Raw genomic sequence first — 23,189 nt, 5'->3', positions numbered from 1 at the left:
CAGGCTCCACCCAGAGAAGAGCTTGATTTGCCATCCTCCTAGCTGGCCCAGGCATCTATCTGGCTGTGGGGTCCCACTCTGTAGCCTTTGGGCCTCGGGGCACAGCCCCACCATTTGGACGCTGCCCACTGGGCATCCTGAATCGTTGTCTTATGGAATGTCACCTGGGGTGCACTGGTTCCTCATGGTCTGCTTAATCTTGCCCTCTGCACCCCATGTCCTGAGTTCTCGGGTGTCACACATGCTTGGCTCCTGGCCCCTGGTGGGAGTAGGACTGCCTACCAGGTCCTCCTGTCACCTGGGATCTGTGGCCCTGCAGTGACATGCCCACAAAAGTCCTCTCAGCATATCCTGTTGGCCCTGAAAACTTGCTTGGGCTTTCTAATTAAAGCATCCTGGAATGTGTGGGCTTTACTCCCTCCCACTCCCCGGCCCTGCTCTTCAGACGCCCCTACGATGCCTGGGGGAGCCCCCAGACTCTGGCCACAGTGGCTGCTTAAATGTGCACCCAGCTGGCCGGGGACCTGTCATCACCGCCTCCTCATGGGGTGCCAGAGGCCAGGCTGCTGCTGGGGTGCTCTTTGTGCCTGGACAGTCAGGAGCATGTGAGCATGTGCTGAGGAGCTCATCTTGGTCACTCCACTTTCCTGGTAACATATTTCTTTCACTTCTTTTTGGTAAGTTTATGTATTTTGTCTGTGTTGAGTCTTTCCTGCTGCACAGACTTTTCTCTAATTGTGGCCAGCGGGGGCTAATTTCTAGTTGTGGTGTGCGGGCTTCTCAGTGCTTTGGATTCTCGTTGCAGAGCACTGGCTCTAGAGCACATGCTCAGTGGTTGTGGTACATGGACTTAGTTGCTCCATGGCACTTGGGTTCCTTGTGGACCAGGGATTGAACCCATGGTGCCTGAGTTGACAGGCAGATTCTTAAAAACTGAGCCATCAGGGAAGCTTCTCTTTGACATTTATTCTTGTGACATTCCTTGTGACATTTATTCTTACACTGGACAGTTTCAGTCCTTCTTGCATTGATGCATTTAGAGACAGCGTTTCATACAGGGTAGGGGGAAGCTTTTGTACTCTGAAGGTAACGTCACCAGTCACAGTGACCTCTCTGCATAGGCTTCGAGTCGTTGTGGTTATTCTTTCCTCTGCAGTGATTTGCACGCATGCCAGGACTTCACTGGAAAAACTTTGCTATGTAGCCGTTTCTGACTTGAACCATTCCCATTATTGCTGTGTGGGGTCAACCCCTGATTCTCCTCGGGTTCTGTCTGTGTGGATCAGGGCCCGGTTCTCCTCGGGTTCTGTCTCTGTGGATCAGGGCCTTGTTCTCCTCAGATCCTGTCTGTGTGAATCAGGGTCCGGTTTTCCTCATGTTCTGTCTGTGTGGATCAGGACCCAGTTCTCCTCATGTTCTGTCTGTGTGGATCAGGGCCCGGTTCTCCTCGGGTTCTGTGTGGATCAGGGCCCGGTTCTCCTCGGGTTCTGTCTGTGTGGATCAGGACCCAGTTCTTCTCAGATCCTGTCTGTGTGGATCAGGACCCGGTTCTCCTCGGGTTCTGTCTGTGTGGATCAGGACCCAGTTCTTCTCAGATCCTGTCTGTGTGGATCAGGACCCGGTTCTCCTTGGGTTCTGTCTGTGTGGATCAGGACCCGGTTCTCCTCATGTTCTGTCTGTGTGGATCAGGACCCAGATCTCTTCATGTTCTGTCTGTGTGGATCAGGATCCGGTTCTCCTCAGATCCTGTCTGTGTGGATCAGGGCCCGGTTCTCCTCGGGTTCTGTGTGGATCAGGGCACGGTTCTCCTCATGTTCTGTCTGTCTGGATCAGGATCTGGTTCTCCTCAGATCCTGTCTGTGTGGATCAGGGCCCGGTTCTCCTCAGGTTCTGTGTGGATCAGGGCCCGGTTCTCCTCAGATCCTGTCTGTGTGGATCAGGACCCAGTTCTCACGTTCTGTCTGTGTGGATCAGGATCCGGTTCTCCTCAGGTTCTGTCTGTGTGGATCAGGACCAGCTTCTCCTCAAGTTCTGTCTGTGTGGGTCAGGGCCCAGGTCTCCCTCAGGCTCTGTCTGTTAGTATGGTTCAGGGCTGGTTCTGGTCTGGCTCAGCTGCACAGTGCAGACAGTGTGGAGGACCCCAGCTGGCCCACCCCGAGCCCCAGGGCTGTGGGGCTGTGAGCACCTTTGCAGGAAGGCAGTCAGTGCTCCAGGCGAGGGCACTCAGATGCCGCTTAGTTTGGCTCTCACTGGGAGCGGAGGACTGACTCACAGTGCGTCCTCCCTTCTGGGTGCCGGGGGCTCTTTTTCTGGACGCTTTTGCACCCCTCTGCTCTGATGTCATCAGGCTCTTGTTTGCATCGCGTGCTGGTGTCCTCAGGGCGGCGCTGATCCCTCTCTGTTTTCTAGGTGGCAGAATCGTGTCCTCGAAGCCCTTTGCGCCTCTGAACTTCAGAATAAACAGTAGAAACTTGAGTGGTAAGAACGCTTCTGTTGCCAGATTCTTAACATGTCTGATTGTCAGCACCTGCAGCGACTTAAAGCAGGATCCCCGCCAGCAGAGGTGACCTGGGGGCATCCTGGGCCCAGCTCCACTCACTCCATGCAGGATCCCCCATGTGACAGCCCCTGATGTCCCCAGACATAGCCCTGGTCAGGGCTGTAGGGGTGAGAGTCTCGGGTCCCATGGGAGAGTGACAGCGCCCCTTGGGGGCATGTACAGGGCTTGGGCATCCTTGCAGCTGCCCTGGCTGTCTTGTTGGACTTCGAGATTTTCAGAGCCCACGCTGTGGGCTTGTCCCCACCCTCATCTTCGGCTGAGGGCCTGGGGGAGGGAGGGCCATGGGCACCTCCCAGGCCGGTGGTTGGGACTCCCAGGCGCCCCCTGACCCATGGGCCCGTTGTGCACAGACATCGGCACCATCATGCGCGTCGTGGAGCTGTCGCCGCTAAAAGGCTCGGTGTCATGGACGGGGAAGCCAGTCTCCTACTACCTGCACACCATCGACCGCACCATAGTGAGTGGTGCCCGAGCGCCCCTGCCCTGCCTCTCAGCTAACCTGGGGTGGGGGCAGAGGTTGTACTCCCCCACCCGGACCACCGGGGTCCGGCGCGTTTTCCCTGGGCACGTCACTGCCTGGGATTGGTGGGTCTGGGATATATGGCTTTCATCTTGCAGGGTTTTCCACCACTAATGAAACTTTTTCTTTTCCATTTTTAGCTTGAAAACTATTTTTCTAGTCTAAAAAATCCAAAACTCAGGGTAAGTTTGTCTGTTTGCCCTTGACCTACAAGCCTGGTTGCTGCTGACCAGGGCCCAAGGGTCCGGTCTGAGGGTCTGGATTCGGGCGCCCCTGGCTGTGACAGCTTTGACTTGAGCAGTTTCAACAATTTGGGGGAAAATAGGTTGATAACAGGTTGAAAACAGTTAACATTTTGGAACGTCTTGCTGCCCCTTGGTCCCTGTCACTTTGTCCCTGAACCTTGTGGGGTGTGTGTCCCAGTGTCCCAGCATCCTTCTCTTTGGAGGCTCAGACGAGCCTGTGAGCCTGGAGGAGCCCCCAACCCCGGCCCCTCCTACCATGATAGGACCTCAGGTCACAGTGTGGGGACTACCACCCCATCCAAGACAGAATGGCTTCATGGGCAGCACTGTACTCCCTGCTGGTGACCCTGGGTGTTCCTCAGCCCTCTTCATGGACAGAGCATCCCCAAGTGGGGAAGCAGCTGTGGGGACCTCAGGGAGGCCAGGCCAGGCCGTCCAGCAGCTCCTCACTCTGCACCCAGGCTCTGCCTTCAATAACTTCCTTGTGATCTGAAGGCCGCTGGGGTCCTGGCAGAGACGGGGTGTGGGTGTTGTTTTTCCTTGCACCATCATCAAGGGTGCAGATGAGCAGAACCTGGCTGACCACCCCTGGGAGCCTGAGCTGTGGGGCCCCTGGAGGCAGGGGGGTCCCCTCAGTGCCTGAACTTCAGGAGATGCCCCCTGCCTGCCCACCAGGAGGAACAAGAGGCAGCTCGGCGCCGGCAGCAGCGGGAGAACAAGAGCAACACAACCACGCCCACCAAGGTGCCCGAGAGCAAGGCAGCTGTGCCGGCAGACACCCCCGTGGTGAGCCCCCACTCTGGTCGGGGAGGGAGACAGGCCTCTCTCAGAGCCTACACCTCTGGCCAGTCCTTCATGTGGGTTTCCACCAGGACTCCGGTGCTGAGGAGGAGAAAGCCGGGACGGCCACTGTCAAGAAGCCATCTCCCTCCAAGGCCCGGAAGAAGAAGCTGAACAAGAAGGGCCGGAAGATGGTGGGTCGGAAGCGTGGGCGCCCCAAGAAGATGAGTGCCACCAACCCCGAGCGCAAGCCCAAGAAGACCCAGAGCTCACTGGACCTGCTGCACGCCCAGACCGTGTCACGAGCGGCCTCCCCCTTGCCGCAGGGTGAGCCCCGCCCCCGTGCTGTGGGATCCTGGGAGTGAGTGCCGTGGGGTCCTCGGGCAGAAGCTGCTGTGCCACTGTTGTGGGCGTGCTGCGTGGGTACGCCCAAGGTCAGCCTTCCTGAGGGAGGTTCCACCTGAGGGAGGAACCACCTCAGGGGTCCCCTGGGCCATTAGTGTGGTCAGCTTGACCCAGCCATGAGGACCCAGCCATCTGCCCGGGAGCAGGTCCTAGGGCCTTGGCTTCCCACACTCCTGGTCCTGGCAGGAGGCTCGGCTCAGAGTGAGTGGCCAGGTCACGAGCCTGTACAGCTCAGCATCTGGTGGTTGGGGCTGTGGGAGTTGTGTTGAGTCCTGTTGTTGGGGCACTGGGGGCTCTGTAGTGGCCTTCCAGGCCCCATTTATGGGGTTGTGACCACTCCTGTGTCCCCGTAGACGCGCACAGGCCACCTCACAGTCCTTTCTACCAGCTACCTCCCAGCGTGCAGCGGCCTACCCCCGAGCAGCTGCTGCTGGCACCCACCCCGCCCGCACTGCACAGGCTGCTAGGTGAGCATCAGCCGGGCCCACGGGTCAGGGAGGGCGAGTAGCAGCTGGTCTACACCCCGACAGGAACCCCATGCCGTGCAGCCGAGCACACCACCTCCAGGGCTCGGGCTCATCCTGCCAGGGGACTCCTGGGTTCTGGGATCACCAGGGCCTGTGTGGTGGTCTGAGGCTAAGGTTCTGCCCCAGGGGACACTGGGCCACCCTGGGGGCTCCTGGCATTGAGTGAGTGGGCCAGGGAGGCAGCTCCACCCCTCTAGAGGATGGCCTCTGTGTCCATGGTGCTGAGATCCCGCGGGATCAGACCCTGTTCTGCCAACTTGAGCTCGCACTCGTGGGCAAGGGTGGGCTGCGTTGAGATCACTCAGCTCTAGAAGCTGGGTGAAGGAAACCCTTTACAACCTTGGGAGCTATTAGTTTTCTCAACAGCAGTAGCGTATGTTTACCAAGAAAACTGGCAGATTAGCCAACCAGAGCCACATGTGTGGGAGAAAGGAAACATGGGCTGGTGATGGCAGGAGCTTCGAGGGGCCCCAGGTGGGGGCAGAGCCCCGGCCCCACCAAAACCCTGTGGGGCCTGCATGTGTTCATGAACCCCACCCCTGCCTTGAGCCTCGGCGGGAAGCTTCCTGTGTTGACATCCAGTCTGTTCTCTCCTTGCAGAGTCCTTCAGGATTCAGTACCTACAGTTCCTGGCATACACGAAGACCCCTCAGTACAAGGCCAGCCTGCAGCAGCTGCTGGACCAGGAGAAGGTGCGGCCCCCGTGCTGCCGGCCAAGTTCCCGGGAGGGTGGGGGGGCACTCATCCCCCACCTCAGGGCCCGATGGCCCCATGGTTGCAGCTGGCCCGGGCCCTGCTGCGATGGCTGAGGCGTCCTTATCTGGGGACAGTGTCCCCCGTGCTGAGAGGCATCTAGGGGGCCCTCAGCCTGGGCGTGTCCCCTGCAGCCTCAGTCAGGCCCAGCGCGGGCATGGCTCTCTGGAGGGTGGGCAGCATAAGGCCCCGTAATCCTCATAAACAGGACCTCAAGCCATCGCTGTGTGGCACCACGTTCTGGGGTGAAGCCCTTATGGGGGTCTGGCCAGTCTGCTTGCGTTTCTCCCACCTCGCCCCTGCCATGGTCCTTGCGCTCATCAGCCTTGCCCTGCAGGAGAAGAATGCCCGGTTGCTAGGCGCAGCGCAGCAGCTGTTTGGCCACTGCCAAGCTCAGAAGGAGGAGATCAAGAGGCTCTTCCAGCAGAAACTGGACGAGGTAGACTGGTCCCTGCCTAGCTACTGGGGGGCCTTGCACATGACCCCCAGTGCTGAGCTATGGGCAGGCGGGTGGGCAGGCAGGTGAGGGGGGCGGGACCCCAGCCCAGACAGCTGATATCCAGGTGGACTGTTGCCCTTCCAGTGCTTCTGACTCTGAAAGTCTCCCTCACAGGAGGCCTGGAGCCTGGGGCGGTCAGAGGGTAGCTCCCGGGACTGCCTGGGGTTCAGTGGTTGAGACTTTGCCCTCCAGTGCAGGGGCCACGGTTTTGATCCCCGAGCAGGGAACTAAGATCTCGAATGCCTTGCGGCCAAAAAACCAAAAACATAAAACAGAAGGAATATTGTAACAAGTTCAGTAAAATCTTTAAAAATGGTCCGCATCAAAGAAAACGAGGGAAGGTCTGCACGTGGCCCCGTGAGTGCCCACCTGGGCCGTGGTGTGTCCTCAGCTGGGAGTGAAGGCGCTGACCTACAACGACCTGATCCAAGCGCAGAAGGAGATCTCGGCTCACAACCAGCAGTTGAGGGAGCAGACGGAGCAGCTGGAGAAGGGCAACTGGGAGCTGAGGAGCCAGAGCCTGAGGCTGGTGAGCAGCCTGGTCTGGGCAGGACCCCTCCTTGCCCCTGTCCACCATCAGGATGCTCTAAGGGCTGGGCGGGACCCCTCCTTGCCCTTGTCCACCGTCAGGATGCTCTTAGGGCACCTGGCACATCTCAGACTCGGGCTCTGATCTTCACTGCCAGGGCACCCTCAGCCCTTCTCCCACCTACAGCCCAGGGACCCTGAGCCCACATCCCCCCGTGTACTGGGCCTCGCCTGCTGGGAGTGCCCTGTCTCCTCTCCCGGATGTCCCTCACTTGCTCCTGCAGGGTGTCCTTCCTGGGGACCCATCTTCTCAGCCCCGCCTCCAGAAGCAGCTCTGCTCTGTGCTTCGAGGGTGCGGGCTTGGGGTTGGGCAGCAGACTCCTGCTCCTCCATGCTGTGCACCCAGGGGCTCCTCCCCATCTCCCACTGCAGGCACCCCTGGGTAGGAGCCGTCCACCGGAGCCCCTCCCAACCTCCCCCAGCTGTGCATACCTGGGTGGGGGCTGCCCGCCAGGACTCACAGCCCAACATCCTCCCCACAGCTCAAGGCACGATGTGAGGAGCTGAAGCTGGACTGGTCCACGCTGTCGCTGGAGAATCTGCTGAAGGAGAAGCAGGCCCTGAAGAGCCAGATCTCAGAGAAGCAGAGGCACTGCCTGGAGTTGCAGGTGAGGCTGTGCTGGGGATTGGAGCCTTCCTCATTGCTGCCTTCCCCACTCCCTGGCCCACCTGCAGAGATGTCTTCCCCTCGACTGCAGCTCCCAGCACCAGACCCTGGGACTCTTTTGAGGGATCTCTGACCACAGAGCACTCACGATGAACTGGTGTCCACTGAGATCCTTTTGAGGATGTGTCCTGAGCACACACCTCCCCAGAGCAGCTTTCTGCAAGGTCACAGCCCGTGTGTCACAGAAATGATGTTTATTGCCCAAGCCTGTGTGTGGTGGGACCTGTGGGAGGATGCTCTGGGTTCTGACCCTCCTCCGTAATTGAGAATCAAGAAGTGGCCTGTTTATTGTGGGGAAAAGCCAAACATGCGGTTCCTCAAGCCCCGGCCCGCCCAGGACAACTTCTGTCCTGATGTCTTACCCTGGCAGTCGCCATGGTAGCCACGGAGCCTGGGCCTCTTACCACCTCTGTGCACCTGCACCCCACTTGATGCTCATTCACCTGTCAGCTTACCAGCCAGATCCTCCTCTCTCTCCTGGACAGTCCTGGCTGGCAGGGTGTTGGGCTTGGGGCTGGGCGGGCCTGACACCCCCCCGGTCATCCCACAGATCAGCATCGTGGAGCTGGAGAAGAGCCAGCGGCAGCAGGAGTTGCTGCAGCTCAAGTCCTGCGTGCCGCCTGATGAGGCACTGGCTCTGCAGCTTCGTGGGAAGCCAGAGGCTGAGCCTAGCCGGCTGCACTTGGAGCTGGACTGTGCCCGCTTCTCCCTGCCGCCCTTCAGCAGCTTGAGCCCCGAGCTCTCCATGAATGGCCATGCGGCCGGCTATGAGCTCTGCAGCGCACTGGGTCGGCCCTCGCCCAAGCAGAACACCCCCCAGTACCTGGCCTCCCCGCTAGACCAGGAGGTCGTGCCCTGCACCCCTAGCCACAGCAGCCGGCCACGGCTGGAGAAGCTGTCCAGCCTGGCCCTGCCTGACTACACCAGGCTATCCCCTGCCAAGCTGGTGCTGCGGCGCCACCTGAGCCAGGACCACGCGGCCAGTGGCAAGGCAGCTGCCAGTGAGCTGCACCCACGGTGAGTACAGGCCAGCGTCACTGCACTGTACAGGCCCCACGGGTCTTCTGAGCTGGGGATCGTCAGTTCGGAAGAGAATTGGGGGTTTGCTAGGCCAGGGCTGTCAGCTCTGAACACAAAGCTGCAGCCGTGGGGGGATTCCCCAGAGTGACTGAGGACATGCCTTGGTTCTAGAGCCGAGCATGCCAAGGAGAACGGGCTCCCTTTCCAGAGCCCTGGCATCACTAATGGCATCAAGCTGAGCCCACAAGACCCCCGACCTTCATCCCCCACGGCTCTACAGATGGGAGAGAAGGGCCCCGAGAAGGTGAGGCTGCTCTCTGAGAGCATCTGTGGCACTGGGTGGGGAGGGGTGTCTCAAAGGAGGTCCTGTAGGAGGGGGCAGCATGGCCACCCAACTGCACCCTTGTCTTCAGGTGAGACTGGGAGAGAGCTCAATCCCTGGGGATGGGAGGAGAGGGTGGTTGAGCAGCAGGGTGGGCCAGTCGTGGGTGGAGGCTGCTGACCGGCGTGTCTGGCCAGTTGGGAGAATGGGTTGGGGTGGGGGCTGGTTGGAATCCCCGGTGTCCCCGGGGCAGTGCCCGAGGCCACTGTCCTGGTCGGCAGGGTGTGAAGGAGCGTGCCTACGCCAGCAGTGGGGAGGCCATCACCAGCCTGCCTGTCAGCATCCCGCTGAGCACCGTGCAGCCCAGCAAGCTGCCCGTCAGCATCCCCCTGGCCAGCGTGGTGCTGCCCAGCCGCGCCGAGAAGGCGGTGAGTGCGGCCCTTGGCCCCAGCCTGCTGCCCCAGGCCTCGTGTGCACGCACAGGCAGAGCCGCAGGCCTGTCCTTTCTCCTCGAGGGCCAGTCACTTTCTGTTCAGTTGATCACAGTTATATCTCCAGCGTGCCGCAATACCTGAGAGAAAGAGAGCACCGATTCCCAGTAAGGTTTTCAACTTTAATCTTGGATCTGAGTGTGCGTGGTGACTGTGAGTGGAGAGAGAGTAGATTTCCAGTTCTGTAGAAGCTGCCCTTGTCCTTCTAGGCCACACTTGGGTTCTCCCTCACACACATGCCCTTGGGAATGACACTTGGTATAGAGCAGGCAGGGCTTTGTGTTTATGGAGGTGTCATTCACACAGAACTCATCCATCTAAGGTGTTCAGTGCAGGCATCTTCAGTGTGTTCACCAGTCTTGCAGCCAGCTCTACTTCTAGAACATTCTGTGCCCCAAGAGGAGGCCCATCCCCATCGGCATCACCCCTGTACGCCCTCCCCAGCCCCTGACAATCAGTACCCTACTCTCTGTCTGTGGTTCAGCCTGTTCTGGATGTTTCCTATCAGCGGAATCACACCCTGTGTGTCCTGTGTCTGCCTCTCTCACTGAGCTTCGTGTCCTGAGGGTCCATCCACATGGTAGCGAGTGTCAGGGCTTCTCTCCTCTTTGTGGCTGAGGGATGGTCCAGTGTGTGGAGGGACACGTGTGTATCCTCTGTGGATGGTCGTTTGGGTTGTATGCACTTTGGGGCTGTTGTAAAGCACACTACTATGGACATGTGTGAACAGGAATCGTGTGGACAGCTGTTTCTATCTGGCTTCACCTAGGAGTGGGGTTGCCAGATCAGGTCATGACACTGCCCCACTGCTGTCCCAGGCGTTTAGACCTGAGCTCAGACATCTGCACCTCACCTTATGAGAGCCTTCTGGTGGCTGACTGCCAGGCTCACCTGCGTGGCCGTTGCCCTTCTGGGCTCGCTGCCTCGGGCCCTGGGGACGTCCTGTGGCGTGTCCCCACCTGGATGTGTGCCCGGCTTGGCTGACAGTGTGCGCCTTCTTTCTGCAGAGAAGCACACCCAGCCCTGGGCCACCGGCCCGAGAGTCTTCATCCACGCTGGAGAAGCAGGTGGCTGCTAACACCCATGGTGCCGGGGGCAACGCTGCTGGGAGCAAGAACCTCGCCCTGGCTCCCACAGGTGAGGGTTCCCAGAGACCAGGCCCGGCCCCTCCAGCCGGGGTATGAGCTGCATCAGGGCCGCCCTCAGCTGCATGCACCCTGGGGTCCCGCCCAGCTCGTGTCAGGCAGCCATGCTCAGCCCAGGACCGTGCTGGCTCTGTTGGTGGGGTCTGGTCCTCTGGGAGATCCGATGGGGCTTCTGTGTGGGGCCAACTGTGTACCTGGGGGCCTGCCGCCTAGTTGGGCCCTGTCGCTGCTGTGAAGCAGGCAGCTCCAGCACTCATCTCAATGCCACTGCTCTCGTGTGGGTAGGGCATCTCTGCTGGCAGTGCCCAGGGTCTACTCAGCATGTTCATGGGCTCCAGGCCCCTGATTTCGCAGGCCCAGAAGTGGGGAGGAGGGCACAGTGAAGGCCCAGGGGTGCCAAGCATGCAGAGAGCCGAGCCGCCACCTCGTGTCCTCCACAGGCTTTGCATACACTGGCTCAGTGGCCATCAGTGGGGCCCTGGCCGGCAGCCCAGCACCCCTCGCCCCTGGAGCCGAGCCCCCAGCCCTGGACGAGTCCTCCAGCTCTGGAAGCCTCTTTGCCACCGTGGGGTCCCGCAGCTCCACCCCGCAGCACCCACCCCTGCTGACTCAGCCACGCACCTGTGGCTCGGCCTCGCCGGCCCCCCAGCTCTGCTCCAGCCCCCGGCTTGGCGCCCTGGGCCCACTCCCCGACTCTGGCAAAGGGGACCTGCCCTGCGAGGCCAGCTTCTCAGACCCTGAGAGCGAAGCCAAAAGGAGGATCGTCTTCACCATCTCGGCAGGCGCCAGCAGTGCCAAGCAGTCACCTTCCAGCAAACACAGCCCTCTGCCCTCGGGTGCCCGTGGGGACGGTGGCCAGGGCCATGGGCCAGACAGCCGCAAGCGGGGCCGGAGGAAGCGGGCATCGGCGGGGACCCCCAGCCTGAGCTCAAGTGTGTCCCCCAAGCGCCGGGCCTTGCCATCTGTCGCTGGGCTTTTCACGCAGTCTTCAGGGTCCCCCCTGAACCTCAACTCCATGGTGAGGCGGGAGCAGCGTGCTGGGGCTGGGTGGCTGATGAGGGCGCATGCCAGGCCTGCTGGCACTCATGCGTGTGCCCGGCCCTTAGGTCAGCAACATCAACCAGCCCCTGGAGATCACAGCAATCTCATCCCCTGAGAGCTCCCTAAAGAGCTCACCCGTCCCCTACCAGGACAACGACCAACCACCCGTGCTCAAGAAGGAGAAGCCCCTGAGCCAGACCAATGGTGCCCACTACTCCCCACTGACCTCGGACGAGGAGCCAGGCTCTGAGGATGAGCCTGGCAGTGCCAGGCGAGTGGGCTGCGGTCGGGGGGTTGGGGGCGGTCCTGACTGCAGGTCTTCACGCTGACCTGCAGCTGTGTCCTCAGGGCGCATCTGGGATTGTTAAACTGTGTGAGAAACAGCCCGCGAGGGCCCAAGGCTTCTGAGAGCACCTCGCTGCCTATGTGCGGGGTGAAGCCGAGCCCGAGCCTGCAGCCCACGTGTAGGTGTCACATGTCAGCGGAGAGGAGGGAGGGCAGCAGGCGGGAGGGCCGGAGGCGGGTGCGCAGGCTCCGGTCCACTCACCTGAGGGGGAACAGGGCTTTCTTTCCCTTCTTTTTTTCTTTGACAGCAGCTGTGTTAGGTATAATTCACATAATATACCATCTGCTTAAAATGTGTGATCCAGGGGTTTCTGATGTATTTATGGGGTTGTGCAGACATCACCACTCTCAATTTTAGGGCAATTTCATCACCTCAGAAAGACTCCCCATCCCCTCCCCGAGTCCCTAGCCCCACCATCTACTTCCTGTCTCTGTGGATCTGACTCTTCTAGGACCTCCTGTGAGTGGAATCAGATAGAGTGTGTCTTTCTGTGTCTGGCTTCTCTTACTGAGCATCATGTCCTCAAGGCTCATCCAGGTTATAGCAGGTGTCAGAACCTCCTTTTTAAAAGCTGCATCATATTCCACTGTGTGGATGGACCACGTTGTGTTTACCCATCGTGGGTGCTTGGGTTGCTTTGTTTTTAGCTACTGTGAATCATGCTGGTCTGGATGTTCGTATGTGTGTTTTTATTTGAAAGCGTGTTTATGGTTAGTGGCGCTAGTGGTAAAGAACCTCCCAGTGCAGGAGACATAAGAGATGTGGGTTCAGTCCCTGGACTGGGAAGCTCCCCTGGGGGAGGGCACAGCAACCCACCCCAGTATTCTTGCCTGGAGAATCCCATGGACAGAGGAGCTTGGCGGGCTAGTCCATGGGGTCACAAAGAGTTGGACACAACAGTGATTAGCACACACAGGCCCTAGGTGTGGAATTTGCTGGATCACGTGGTGAGTCTGTGCTTAACTTTTGAGGATCCTTCCGACTTCCCACAGCGGCTGCCCCATCTCACTCCTGCCAGCCATGCACGGGGCACCAGTTTCTCCACGTCCTCGCCCTTGGGTGTTATCTTCTGGGTCTGTGTTCCATGCAGCAGAGCTGTCTCTATGGGTGTGTGGTGGTGTCCTCCTGGTTCCGACCTCTTCTCCCCAGGGGCCAGCGGCACTCCGCATTGTCTCTTCCTTGGAGAGGTGTCTGTTGACATCCCGGCCTGTGTGTGATTCAGGTTGTGCTGCTAAGTCATGAGAGCTCTTTGTTTGTTCTCTTGTGTGACCCCTTGCCAGGTAGGGGCCTGCGATGTGTCCTCTGGTCCTCAGTGTGTGGTCTCTGTGCTGCTGGTGCCCATTGGGGCACAGGAGTGCTGTGTTCTGAACAGGCCCCGTGTGCCATGTGTTTGTGGTATTTCTTTAGTTGGCTGTTTCCAGTGTTGTCTGAGTTCATTCTTCCACATACAAACATTACGTTGTGAAACTTCTGGATTACTTTGGGAGCTGTGTCTCTGGAGGTCATGGTCCTTTGGGACGGCCCCTGAGAATCCTGACATGTGAAGCCGCACCGCTGTTGTCACTGGGTGCAGCTTGCTGGGGGCCATGACGTGCTCAGCACCATGTCATCCCCCTCCGTGGATGACACAGTCTGTGGCTCAAGAGCCCGTTCCACTCGGGGCCAGTCCTGCCTGGGGCTCCGGCATGTGTCTGTGTGTTGGGAAGCGGCATTCCTCCTCCGCTGCCGGGGCCCACCCTCATCCGTGTCCCCCTGCCACAGCCGCTATCGGGGGCCCTGACGGCAGGTCAGACATCCCTGGCTCACGGCTCGCCTGGGCAATCCAGTGTACACACACAGCACTCTGGTGTGCACGTGGATGGCAAACACTCATCCTCTTTTTCTTTTTCTGATAGAATTGAGAGAAAAATTGCAACGATCTCCTTAGAAAGCAAGTCTCCACCAAAAACCTTGGAAAATGGTGAGTTCAGTCTGCACAGCGTTTGAGTCCTTGGCACCCATGCTAGGCTTGCTGCCTGGCCCCTGAGGACCCCACGGGGCTTCCAGAATTGTCCTGGGCTGTGCTGAGTACACACCTCCCCTGCTCCTTTCCCTGCGATGCGCTGGACGCCCTTGGTGCCACCTGGTTCACTTGGGTGCGTGTAGTCCTCCCTGTCAACACAGCTTTCCTCCCGCTGAGTAGCCCGCCGCCCTCAGCTTCTCTGGCAGCCCCACCCTTGCCAGGCCACTCTTCCTCTCCAGAGGGCCTTCTCTGTGTGGAGGCACTCTGAGCAGGCGGTGGTCTGGGATCCGCGGTGTCTTCCCCAGGCCTCAGCCACTGCCTCTCCCAGCAGGTGGCAGCCTAGCAGGAAGGAAGGCGCCGCTGGCCAGTGAGCCGGTCAACAGCAGCAAGTGGAAGTCCACCTTCTCACCCATCTCCGACCTGGGCCTGGCCAAGGCGGCCGACAGCCCGCTGCAGGCTGCCTCCGCTCTGAGCCACAACTCTCTGTTCGCTTTCCGGCCCGGCCTGGAGGAGCCCAGTGCGGCCGATGCCAAGCTGGCCACCCACTCCAGGAAGAGCTTCCCAGGCACCCTGCCAGGGGCAGGCGGGCTGAGCCCCAGTAGCCTTCCTGCCAGCGGCTTTGCCCTGGGTGGGGGCCTAGCAGCTGACCTCAGTTTACACAGCTTCAGTGATGGTGCTTCTCTCTCCCACAAGGCCCCCGAGGCAGCTGGCCTGGGTGCCCCCCTGAGCTTCCCCGGCCCACGGGGCAAAGAGGGTGGCGCTGCAGAGTCTGGCCCCTTTGCAAACAAGCGGCAGCTGGACGGACTGGGCCCAAAAGGCGAGGGGGGCCTTCCCACATGCGGACCCCCGGACAAGGCCTCCACAGCGCATAGCAAGGCAGGCAAGGGCCGCGAACGCGAGCCCGACGTCAAGAACGGCCACAACCTGTTCATGGCCGCCGCCACTGCGCCCCCTGCAGGCCTCCTCAGCGGCCCAGGTCTTGCCCCAGCGGCATCCTCGGCAGGTGGCGCAGCCCCGTCCGTGCAGACCCACCGCCCCTTCCTGGGCGCCTTCGCCCCTGGGCCACAGTTCGCACTGGGCCCCATGTCGCTACAGGCCAACCTGGGCCCATCTGTGCTGCAGTCCCTGTTCAGTTCCGTGCCCGCCGCCGGCCTGGTTCACGTCTCGACCGCCGCCACCAGATTGACCAACTCGCACGCCATGGGCAGCTTCTCCTCTGGGGTGGCCGGCGGCGCAGTTGGAGGTAGGCAGTGCCCTCCTGGCCACTCAGTCCCACAGGACCCGCTGGGGGACGAGCTGGGGGCCGCACGTTGTCTCCGCCGCCCACCCAGACTGTTGGGTTTAACCACCGCTGTTTGCAGGTTCCCTTCCAGGGCCCCCTGAGGGGGGAGAGGCTGTGCCCGCGTGTCCCTTTGGGTCCACTTTGCGCCCGCCACCTCGTTGCTTTTCACGAAACGCAGCCGTGACGGTCGTGTGGGCAGAGCACTCGGGCGTGAGTCGGCTGTGCCGGGCTCTCTGGTCTGACCGCGCCCTCTGATTCTTAGAGGGACTGGCGCCATGACCGGGCTCTCCTTCCTGCCGCAAGCTCACCCGGAAGGTCCGATGCGGCCGGTGCTGGGACAGAGCGAGGGGCTGTGGTGCCCGCGGCCTGCGTGCATGCAGGGTGGAGCAGAGCGCGGGGAGCCAGAGGCTCCCTGCTTGCGTGGCACCGAGGTGGGGTGGGGTAAGGTGGGAGTCCAGGGCCAGCGGTGGGCCCGCCCGCGCTCCTGCTGCCTGCGCTTCGCTGCACTTGTGCCCGCACGCGGAGCTGCAGCTGCCGTTGCTTCCTCCTCCGCGTGCTGCTCTTGGCTGGAGGTGCCCGCCTGTTGAAGCTGAGTTTTTCTCTCCTGTTTGCAGGTGTCTTTAACCACGCGGTGCCTCCTGCCTCCGCCCATCCGTTTGGAGCCAGTTTCGGCAGTGGGGCTGCATGTCGCAGCGCCACGCTGAGCTTAACCCCGCTGCAGGCGGTGGCCAGCACCCCGGCCTCTTCCTTTCAGGCCCCGTCCTCTGCGGAGCCGAGGCCACCCCCACCCCCTCCGCACCTGGGCCGGCCCCCTCCGGGGCAGCCCACCCTCCACGCACCCCCCCATCCTAACGCCACCTTGCCTCCTCCCCCTGCGCTGCTCCCAGCTAACTCTGAGCCCGTGCTTCTGCAGAACCTCGCATCCCTCCCTGCTAACCAAGCTTTCTTACCCGCCTCCTCTGCCGCCTCTCTGCCGCCTGCTAACGCCTCTCTGTCCATCAAGCTCGCCTCCCTCCCGCACAAGGTGTCCCGGCCTTCCTTGACGGTGCACCACCAGCCCCTGCCTGGGCTGGCCCTGGCCCAGGCCGCGCCCGTGAACCCACAGGCCAGCTCCACGGGGCCGCCCGCCGTGTGGGTTTCCCTTGGCATGCCGCCTCCGTATGCCGCGCGCCTTGCGGGGGTTAAGCCACGATAAAGACCTTGCTTAGCTAGCAGTTCATATTCTGTAAGGTAAGGCTAGAGCCCGACTAGGTGGCCGTGCTTCCCTTTGCAGAGAACAGGTGGGCCAGCGGGGCTCCTGGAAGGTCATGGGGCTAAGGCTGTGCTCCCACGACCAGGAGGCGTGAAGACAGAGATCCAGGGCGGCAAGGGAACCAGGGTGTGGCTGGTCCCACTGCCTGCGGACCTGCACCCTAGGTCTCCCAGGGAGGGCGCCAGGAGGAGCAGGACTGAGCTGGTGTCCTCCCTGTTGAGCCCAGCTTGAGCTTGCCACCCTGAGCTTGGGTGTGCGGCCGCTGGGGACCCAGGCAGCTCCCATGTGGGTTCGTGGGGGCCATGGAGAAGCCCAGCAGTGTCTTTTGTGTGCTCTTGGGCCTGTCGCCTGGTGCTTGAATGCGCCTCATAGGGTTTTAGGAAAACTCAATGCATTTAAGGCCCCTGGTGCACTACGGGCCTTCAGACCATGGTCATCTGGTGGGCTCCTTAGCTAAAGGGCCCGCCATGGGGGCTTAGGGGCGGCAGGATGAATGTGGCACCAGCCACAGGAAGGAAGGCCCGGTGGGTGGGCAGTGTTCTGTCGTATGACTGAGGCCCGGCCACTCCCAGTGCTGCACCCACATCCCCAGGGTGAGGTCTGGAGCAGAAACAGGGCATCAGGGCTGGGCTCAGGATCTGCCTGTGTCTTCAGCTGCGTGTCGTGTGTTTAAGTGGAAACGAATGGGCAGCCATGGGAGTCTGACGGCCTCCTGGTCAGGGTCCGCAGACAGCCTTACTTAGGCCTGGGGCCAGGGCTATGCCTTGGTGGTTGGAAAAACCCAGGTGGGGGTGCTCAGCGTGCAGCGGCCACTGGCCATCAGGAGCTAGAGAGGGCAGCTGAGCACACGGAGGCCGGGTCAGGCCCATGGTGGCCACTGCCTCCCCTGCTGCCTGGGCCAGTCTCTCCAAGGGGCACGTAGGCTTATCGCCAGGCTGCTCACAGGCCTCTGGGAGCGCTGCCCGACGGGACCTGGGGACGGGCCTAGGGTGTGGCTCGGGGTCCTACGGCCACCATGTGCGTCGTCTGTCGGTCCGTCTGTCCGTTGGTGGCTCTGGCTCCCGACCTGGGGCAGCGCCGGGCCGTGTGGGCAAGGGGCTAACGCTGTGCTGCCTTTCTTCCACGCGTGTCCGCAGGTAACTAGGATTTCTACCTCAACCGCGAGACTATGCAAGGGTGGGCTGGGCCGGCGGCGCGGGGCCCCCCATGGGACGGCGAGGACGGACGAGGCCGGAGAACAGGCTCTACTGTGAATCAGCGCCGCGCAGACCTGCGGAGACGGCTCGCTGGGGCCCAGCTCCAGCCTGTACTGTCCATAGTTTTAGATAAAGTATTTATCATTTTTTAAAAAGTATAAACAATTTTGACTTATTTTATTCCACCGAAGCCGTAAAGGCAACCTATTGAGAGATGTAGATACTATATGTGAAAGGATCTATGTAAAAGACGTCCATCCGCCCGAGGACTGGCCACCGCAGGGACCGCCAGCCGCCCGGTGCTATCTCGTCGCAGGCCGGCCTCCATGCTCTTGGTGCTGACTCTCGGGGTTGACCAACGCCGACGCCAGGCCCCGTGCCTGCCCTGTTTATCTAACGCTCTTCCTATACCAAAGGCCCCAGCTCCGGGTGGAGGCCCGCCCCGCCTCGCACTGTGAACGGCCTCGCTCGGCCCCTGGGTCCGCATCACGCCTTTGGCATAGGGAATGGTGGCCGTGCGGCCAGGCTGCAGCAGGGTGCCTCGAGGAGGAGGGGACCCGTTTGAGTGGTGCTCGCGAGGAGGGTCTGGAACCCGCCATGTGACAAGTGCATTTACTTTTGTACGTCTCTGCTCGTCCGGGCCCGCGCCACAGCTGCCCAGGGAGGGTCAGCGCCAGTGGTGGCTGGGGACGCGGGTGGTTAGTCGTGGGTGCCTGGTGTGTCTACAGGGGAGTCACGCTGACGGGTGACAGTATTTTATAGAGATGTGATGAAAATTTATAAATTTCATAGACTTGACTTCATTTATTTTTAGACTGTATGATGAATACACAGTAAACTAAAGAGAAAAAGGAAGAAAGAAAAGTGAGGGGAAACCTTGCTGTTTATTCAAGTGCACAGAGGTGCTGGCCCAGGGCCCACCCACCCACCACCCCACAGCTGGAGTGACACTCTCCCCCCGCCCCCTGCAGCCACATCCCTCCACGCGGGAGGGATGTGGTGGGGTGGCAGGGCAGGAGGGCTGGTCCCTGAGGCTCCGAGGTGGTGGGTGGGGCTCTCCGTCCGCCGCATAGCATCTGTGACTATGCTGGGTCCTTGGTGCAGCGGTGTTGTCTGTGTGCCTCCCTGGAAGGGCCAACGTTGGCCAAAGGTGCTGGCAGGGGGCCCAGACCCCAAGGTGGGTGCCCAGCCAAAGGCTAGGTGTGGGCAGTCAGAGCCCTGTCCTCAGGTGCTCACCGCCCCCCACCAAGTGGCACCCACCAAGGAGCGCAGGAGGTGGGCCTCCATATAGGGATCTAACCTGAGCCTTCCCCAGCCTGGCCACCACCACCCACCCCTGCAGAGTGGGGTCCTCTGCTGCCCCAAGGATCAGTATGGTAGCCGAGCCCCAGCCCGCCACCTCATTCCTGGGGTGGGTCTGGAGCCAGCCTTTCTGGCAGGTGGAGGCCACAGTGTCAGAGCAGGACAGTGTCCCACCTCTGGCCACCTCTACACTGCTCAGAGCAGCAGTTGAAGCTGGAGATGGAGCCCTTCTCCTGTGACCACCAGCCCTGCCCCGCCCCCTCCACCCCAGGTCGGTGCTCCTGGTGGGTGTGTGATGGTGCTGTCCTACCCCCTGCCCCCACCCCTCTTCAAGAGGCTCCCCACCCCCAACAGAAAGCTGCAGGGCTGCCTGAGGAGCCCCATCTGAACAAATGACACTGTACACAAACACTGCATGGCTTGTGGCCCACCGTGCCTTGTCTGCCCTCCAAGCTACAGGGACAGACACATGTGCACAGGGCCTGCCCCACAGTGGGGCCAGCTTGGCCTCTCCACACCCACCATCCGGCCCCAGCCCCTCGCCTTGGCCTGGGTGCCGCTGCCACAGGAAGGAGGGGGCACCAGGGTATTGGGCGTGGGGAGGAGCCCCGCTGCTGCTGTTGACCCGGGTGCTCCACTCCACTCCAGGAAGTCCGATGGCTACGGTCGCTTTGCTCAGGAAACCCTAACAATGAAGACACCCTCTGGTCAGGGGACACAGCCCTCCATTTAGCTACAAGTCAAATGGTGACCTATTTAAGATTCCCCCATTATTTATCCCGCCCGTCCACTGTAGGACTGTTTGTTCTCACTCACACATCCATCCACGCTCGCTCTGTCGCACCTTGGTTTGTAATGCAGACGGGCTTTGCTTTGTCGTTTTGGTAGCCTGTGTTTCAGTTGGGGTGCTAACTCCCTTCGCTTCCCAAGGGGACCCCACTGCACTGCATATCCATCTCTAGACGCTGTAATAAAATACCTGTTTTCACTTGAACCTAGTCTGGCAGCAGTGTTTCTTCCTGGTGATGACACGGCAAGGTCCTGGAGTGCACAGAGCCCAGGGCAGTGCTCACCGTCCTCAAGCAGAGAGGACGGTCGCTCCCAGTAGAGGCCCCACCTGCTCCTCAAGACAGGCACTGTGGCCATGACAGACAAGTTACGATTACTTCCCCGACCCCGGTCTCAGAGGCCCAGCCCCTGCTGAAGGGCTGACAACTATGACCAGGTCAGGACCACCCAAGGCAGCTTCCTTTTAGCTTTCCTAAACCGACTACTTAGCGATCTTAAGGCCACCAACAAACCCTGAGGTCCTGCTGGCACTCAGACGGGGGCCTGTGAGCGCCAGAAGCCCTGTAGGCTGGGTCCCAGCCCCCCTTGCCCTTCCTGGCTCTGGGTTCCAGGCCTCCCCACTCTGTTGCTCCCAGGCACGTCAACCTTGAACCTGGGGAGGGCCTCGCTTCCCTCAGGAACGGCTGTGCAGATGCAGGACAGGCGCACAGCAGAGGACACATTTCCCTCTCTGCAGTCACAGCACCACTGGCCCGTATGGAAAAGAGGTACCTTTATTTGAACAGAATATACTGGCCACCCAAAGGCAAGCCTTCCAGCTCTGCCCCAGAGGCGTCCGGCCAGGGCCTGCCCCTTCAGCAGGAGAATTCACAGCGGCCCCAGCACAGCCCCACACCCTTCACAGCTTCACCTAACTTTATACATTCAGCCTGCCCAGCGCAGGAGAATTGTGCCTGCCAGGCCCTGGATCAATACACCCAAAGGGCAGGGCACAGCTCCTGGGAGGGGGCACTGGTCCCCTGGCAGCAGCAGGTGGCACCAACGTACCAAACCAGTCCAGTGGTTCCCAGTGTGTCTAGAGGACACTTGCTGGGTGGTTTCTCGCAACAAGGCAGCCCCTGCCCACCCTGGGGCGTTTTAAGTCTTTAAACCAAAACACTTCGCACAGCAAATCCAGGGTTGGTCAGGAAACCTGGGGCCAGAGGGCAGGGAGGCCTTGTCCAGTAACAGGACAGCTGGGGAGCCCCACCCGGCCTCATGCCTTCAGGCCGCTCAGCTGGAACCTGGCCTCCTCTGATATGCCATACTGTTCCAGGGGGTCCTGTGTGGGTGGACGACAAGGGTTGGGGGCGTAAGCCTGAGCCCAGGAGGCCCCCATCCCCCGCCCCCTGCCCCCACCCCCATGCACACCTTGCCAGTCATCTTCTGGATCTCATTCCTGTAGAAAATGAGGCTCCTCCGCATGAACTCATAACTGGAGAGGAAAGCTGAGTGAGCCCCTAGGGCCCCGCACTGCCCTAGGCTCCGCCTGGCCCTAGGTTCTGTCGGCACCCCACCTGGCTCGACGCAGCGCAGCCATCCACTCCTGACACTGCTCCTCACTGCAGCACTCGAAGTGATACTTTCTCTCTGGGTCCTCCAGGAAGCCTGGGAAGGGAGCAGCCCCCATGTGTCCCTGCTCCCTCCCACCTCCCGCCCCCCCAACCCCACAGCCTGGGCCTGGACCCACTGCTTACCAACAGCTGGCTGTGGGTTGAATCGTGTACCCCCAAAAAACATATGTTCACGTCTTAAAACGTATTTCCCAGGACAAGGACTCTATCTGGACATAGAGTCACTACAGGCCTAGGTAGTTAAGTGGTTAAGCTGAGCTCACACCGCAGGAGGGTGAACCTCTAATCCAATAGAACTGCTGTTAGGAAAAGCCGAACCTAGACCTGACCACACAAGAGAGAAGATCCCAGAAAATGAAGGCAAAGATGGGGAGATGTTTCTACAAGACAAGCTCTGCCAACGACCCCTCCAGAAGCTGGGCAGATTCTCCTTCAGAAGGAAGGAGCCGCGCTGACACTCTGATGTCAGACTTCTCGCCCCCCAGAACTGGGAGGAATACATTTTTTCCTATTTAAGCCTCCCAGTCTGTGGCACTTTCTTGCAGCCTCCCGCAGAAACTAGTAGAAGCTCTATCTTTCCCCCTGCAGACCCCACCCTCTCAAAAGCACCGAGGAGAAAACCCTCCCGGTTCCCCAGCACAAGCCCTGCTCACAGGAGAAATGGAACAGTTGCAGCGAGGCACGCCGGGAGAGAAATGCTCCCCAACAAGACAACGGCGGCCGTTCGAATCACTTCCGTCTCGGTTACTGGGCCCCACGGGAAAAACCAGCGCCTGAGGCTGCTCGGACACTGCACTCAGTCTCTAGGGACTTAGGTGGGGCCGCGCCGGGGCGGGGACTCGTCCCAGGCCGCACTCACTGATGGAGAAGCTGTTGGGCTCTTCGTGGATGACTCTGCAGTGCTCCAGCAGCAGGGCTCCAATGGGCTGCGGGCAAATAGGCGCATGGGGGAGGACCCCGGGAACCCGCCCGCCCCTTGCCCCGCCCCCGATTCCCGAGTCCGCCCCGCTCCGAAACCGGACCTCGACCCCGCCCCGTCCCCGACTCCGAACTCCGAACCTAACCCCTACTCCGGTCCTCCCCACCACCCTACCTCCGCCTCGTCCGTCCGGAAGTAGAAAAGGAAGTTGACCACCAGCTTCACCAGCCGCCGCTTCACCACTGCGGGCACAAGGCGGGATCGCGCGGGTTCAGCACCTGCCCATTCCCGCCCCCTCAGCCGCCCGCCCGCCCGCCCGCTCCGGCGTTCCGGACCGCTCACCGCTGCCTTTCTTGGGTCCCCGCATGCCCAACTCGGCTGCCATCTCGGCCGGCTGCCGGGACAGCGCCTGCAGCTCCTTGTCGTTATAGCGCATGGCGCCGCCGGTACCGAGAACGCGGAACGCCGGCCGCGCCTTCCCGGCCGCCGTCCCAGGGCTCGTCGATGCCGGCGCCAAAAGAGTCCCACGGCGCCGTCCCGGAAGCGCAGCCGGAGCTACTACGCCTGCGCGCTCCCGGGCCGCTCAGTCTGTCAATCACCGGCGTGTGGCGGAAGCGTCTCGGAGGCCGTCAAGACGGAGCGGAAACTTCCTGGGGCGAACGGGACTATAGGCAAAATGGGTGGTGTTATATATGACCATGTAATAACGTGAATCCGGGATGGGAACAATAAAGCATCCCCACGACAGGTGGCGCCCCTTACTCACGCGAACAGGCGCCAGGGGTGGGAGGCGAGTCGCAACTACCCTCCCCTCGAAAACTGGCCCTGCGCAAGCGGTGCTGACCGAAAGAACGAAATAATCCGGGGCGCATGCGCACCTCGACTTCCGGTTTGGACTCCGCCCCCTCTTTCCTTCAGCCTATAA

The 23,189-nt window shown here is 60.9% G+C and overlaps 2 protein-coding genes across 14 annotated transcripts in view; one reads left to right on the top strand and one right to left on the bottom strand.

The window, feature by feature from the left end:
* DOT1L (DOT1 like histone lysine methyltransferase) overlaps positions 1 to 19,937 on the top strand; it is a 53,952-nt gene extending 34,015 nt beyond the window's left edge. For 6 of the 12 annotated variants that reach the window (XM_044947888.1, XM_044947885.1, XM_025293099.2 and 3 more), the window contains 20 exons: positions 2,410 to 2,478; positions 2,911 to 3,017; positions 3,221 to 3,262; positions 4,001 to 4,111; positions 4,198 to 4,432; positions 4,864 to 4,977; positions 5,638 to 5,729; positions 6,128 to 6,229; positions 6,681 to 6,818; positions 7,360 to 7,485; positions 8,095 to 8,561; positions 8,736 to 8,868; positions 9,168 to 9,314; positions 10,385 to 10,514; positions 10,963 to 11,540; positions 11,629 to 11,834; positions 13,805 to 13,869; positions 14,240 to 15,154; positions 15,808 to 16,423; positions 17,582 to 17,799. In XM_044947888.1, the coding sequence (XP_044803823.1) occupies positions 2,410 to 2,478; positions 2,911 to 3,017; positions 3,221 to 3,262; positions 4,001 to 4,111; positions 4,198 to 4,432; positions 4,864 to 4,977; positions 5,638 to 5,729; positions 6,128 to 6,229; positions 6,681 to 6,818; positions 7,360 to 7,485; positions 8,095 to 8,561; positions 8,736 to 8,868; positions 9,168 to 9,314; positions 10,385 to 10,514; positions 10,963 to 11,540; positions 11,629 to 11,834; positions 13,805 to 13,869; positions 14,240 to 15,154; positions 15,808 to 16,388 (4,358 nt within the window). In that variant the 3' untranslated portion in view covers positions 16,389 to 16,423; positions 17,582 to 17,799. Of the gene's footprint in view, positions 1 to 2,409; positions 2,479 to 2,910; positions 3,018 to 3,220; positions 3,263 to 4,000; positions 4,112 to 4,197; positions 4,433 to 4,863; positions 4,978 to 5,637; positions 5,730 to 6,127; positions 6,230 to 6,680; positions 6,819 to 7,359; positions 7,486 to 8,094; positions 8,562 to 8,735; positions 8,869 to 9,167; positions 9,315 to 10,384; positions 10,515 to 10,962; positions 11,541 to 11,628; positions 11,835 to 13,804; positions 13,870 to 14,239; positions 15,155 to 15,272; positions 15,404 to 15,807; positions 16,424 to 17,581 lie in introns of those variants that run through there. The other 6 variants (XM_025293104.2, XM_044947883.1, XM_025293105.2 and 3 more) reach the window with 6 other exon arrangements.
* Positions 19,938 to 20,487: 550 nt separating this feature from the next.
* On the bottom strand, positions 20,488 to 23,164 carry PLEKHJ1 (pleckstrin homology domain containing J1). Of its 2 annotated transcripts, none has more exons than XM_025293116.2 (7): positions 23,031 to 23,164; positions 22,607 to 22,929; positions 22,439 to 22,506; positions 22,205 to 22,271; positions 21,289 to 21,379; positions 21,143 to 21,206; positions 20,488 to 21,053 (listed from the first exon to the last, which is right to left on the bottom strand). In XM_025293116.2, exons 2-7 carry the CDS (start codon positions 22,698 to 22,700, stop codon positions 20,988 to 20,990), a joined length of 450 nt encoding a protein of 149 aa, XP_025148901.1. In that variant the 5' UTR covers positions 22,701 to 22,929; positions 23,031 to 23,164; the 3' UTR covers positions 20,488 to 20,987. The 2 variants fall into 2 exon arrangements, with proteins under 2 accessions (XP_025148901.1, XP_025148902.1); XM_025293117.2 differs by having other exon boundaries at positions 23,027 to 23,132.
* Between the last annotated feature and the right edge of the window lie 25 nt (positions 23,165 to 23,189).

The sequence above is a fragment of the Bubalus bubalis genome, chromosome 9 (genome assembly GCF_019923935.1).
Source record: "Bubalus bubalis isolate 160015118507 breed Murrah chromosome 9, NDDB_SH_1, whole genome shotgun sequence".
Classification (NCBI taxonomy): Eukaryota; Metazoa; Chordata; class Mammalia; order Artiodactyla; family Bovidae; genus Bubalus; species Bubalus bubalis.
The sequence above is the reverse complement of the archived record's forward strand: the minus strand, read 5'-3'. Positions and strand labels throughout refer to the sequence as shown.

Bases quoted from the DNA above. Each gene is read 5' to 3' on its own strand.
- PLEKHJ1 (XM_025293116.2), bottom strand. From the start codon at position 22,700: ATGCGCTATAACGACAAGGAGCTGCAGGCGCTGTCCCGGCAGCCGGCC. The intron at 21,380-22,204 runs GTGAGTGCGGCC...CTCCCTTCCCAG, and splicing joins GCCCAACAGCTTCTCCATCA to GCTTCCTGGAGGACCCAGAG. The intron at 21,207-21,288 runs GTGGGGTGCCGA...TTTCCTCTCCAG, and splicing joins GCTGCGCTGCGTCGAGCCAG to TTATGAGTTCATGCGGAGGA.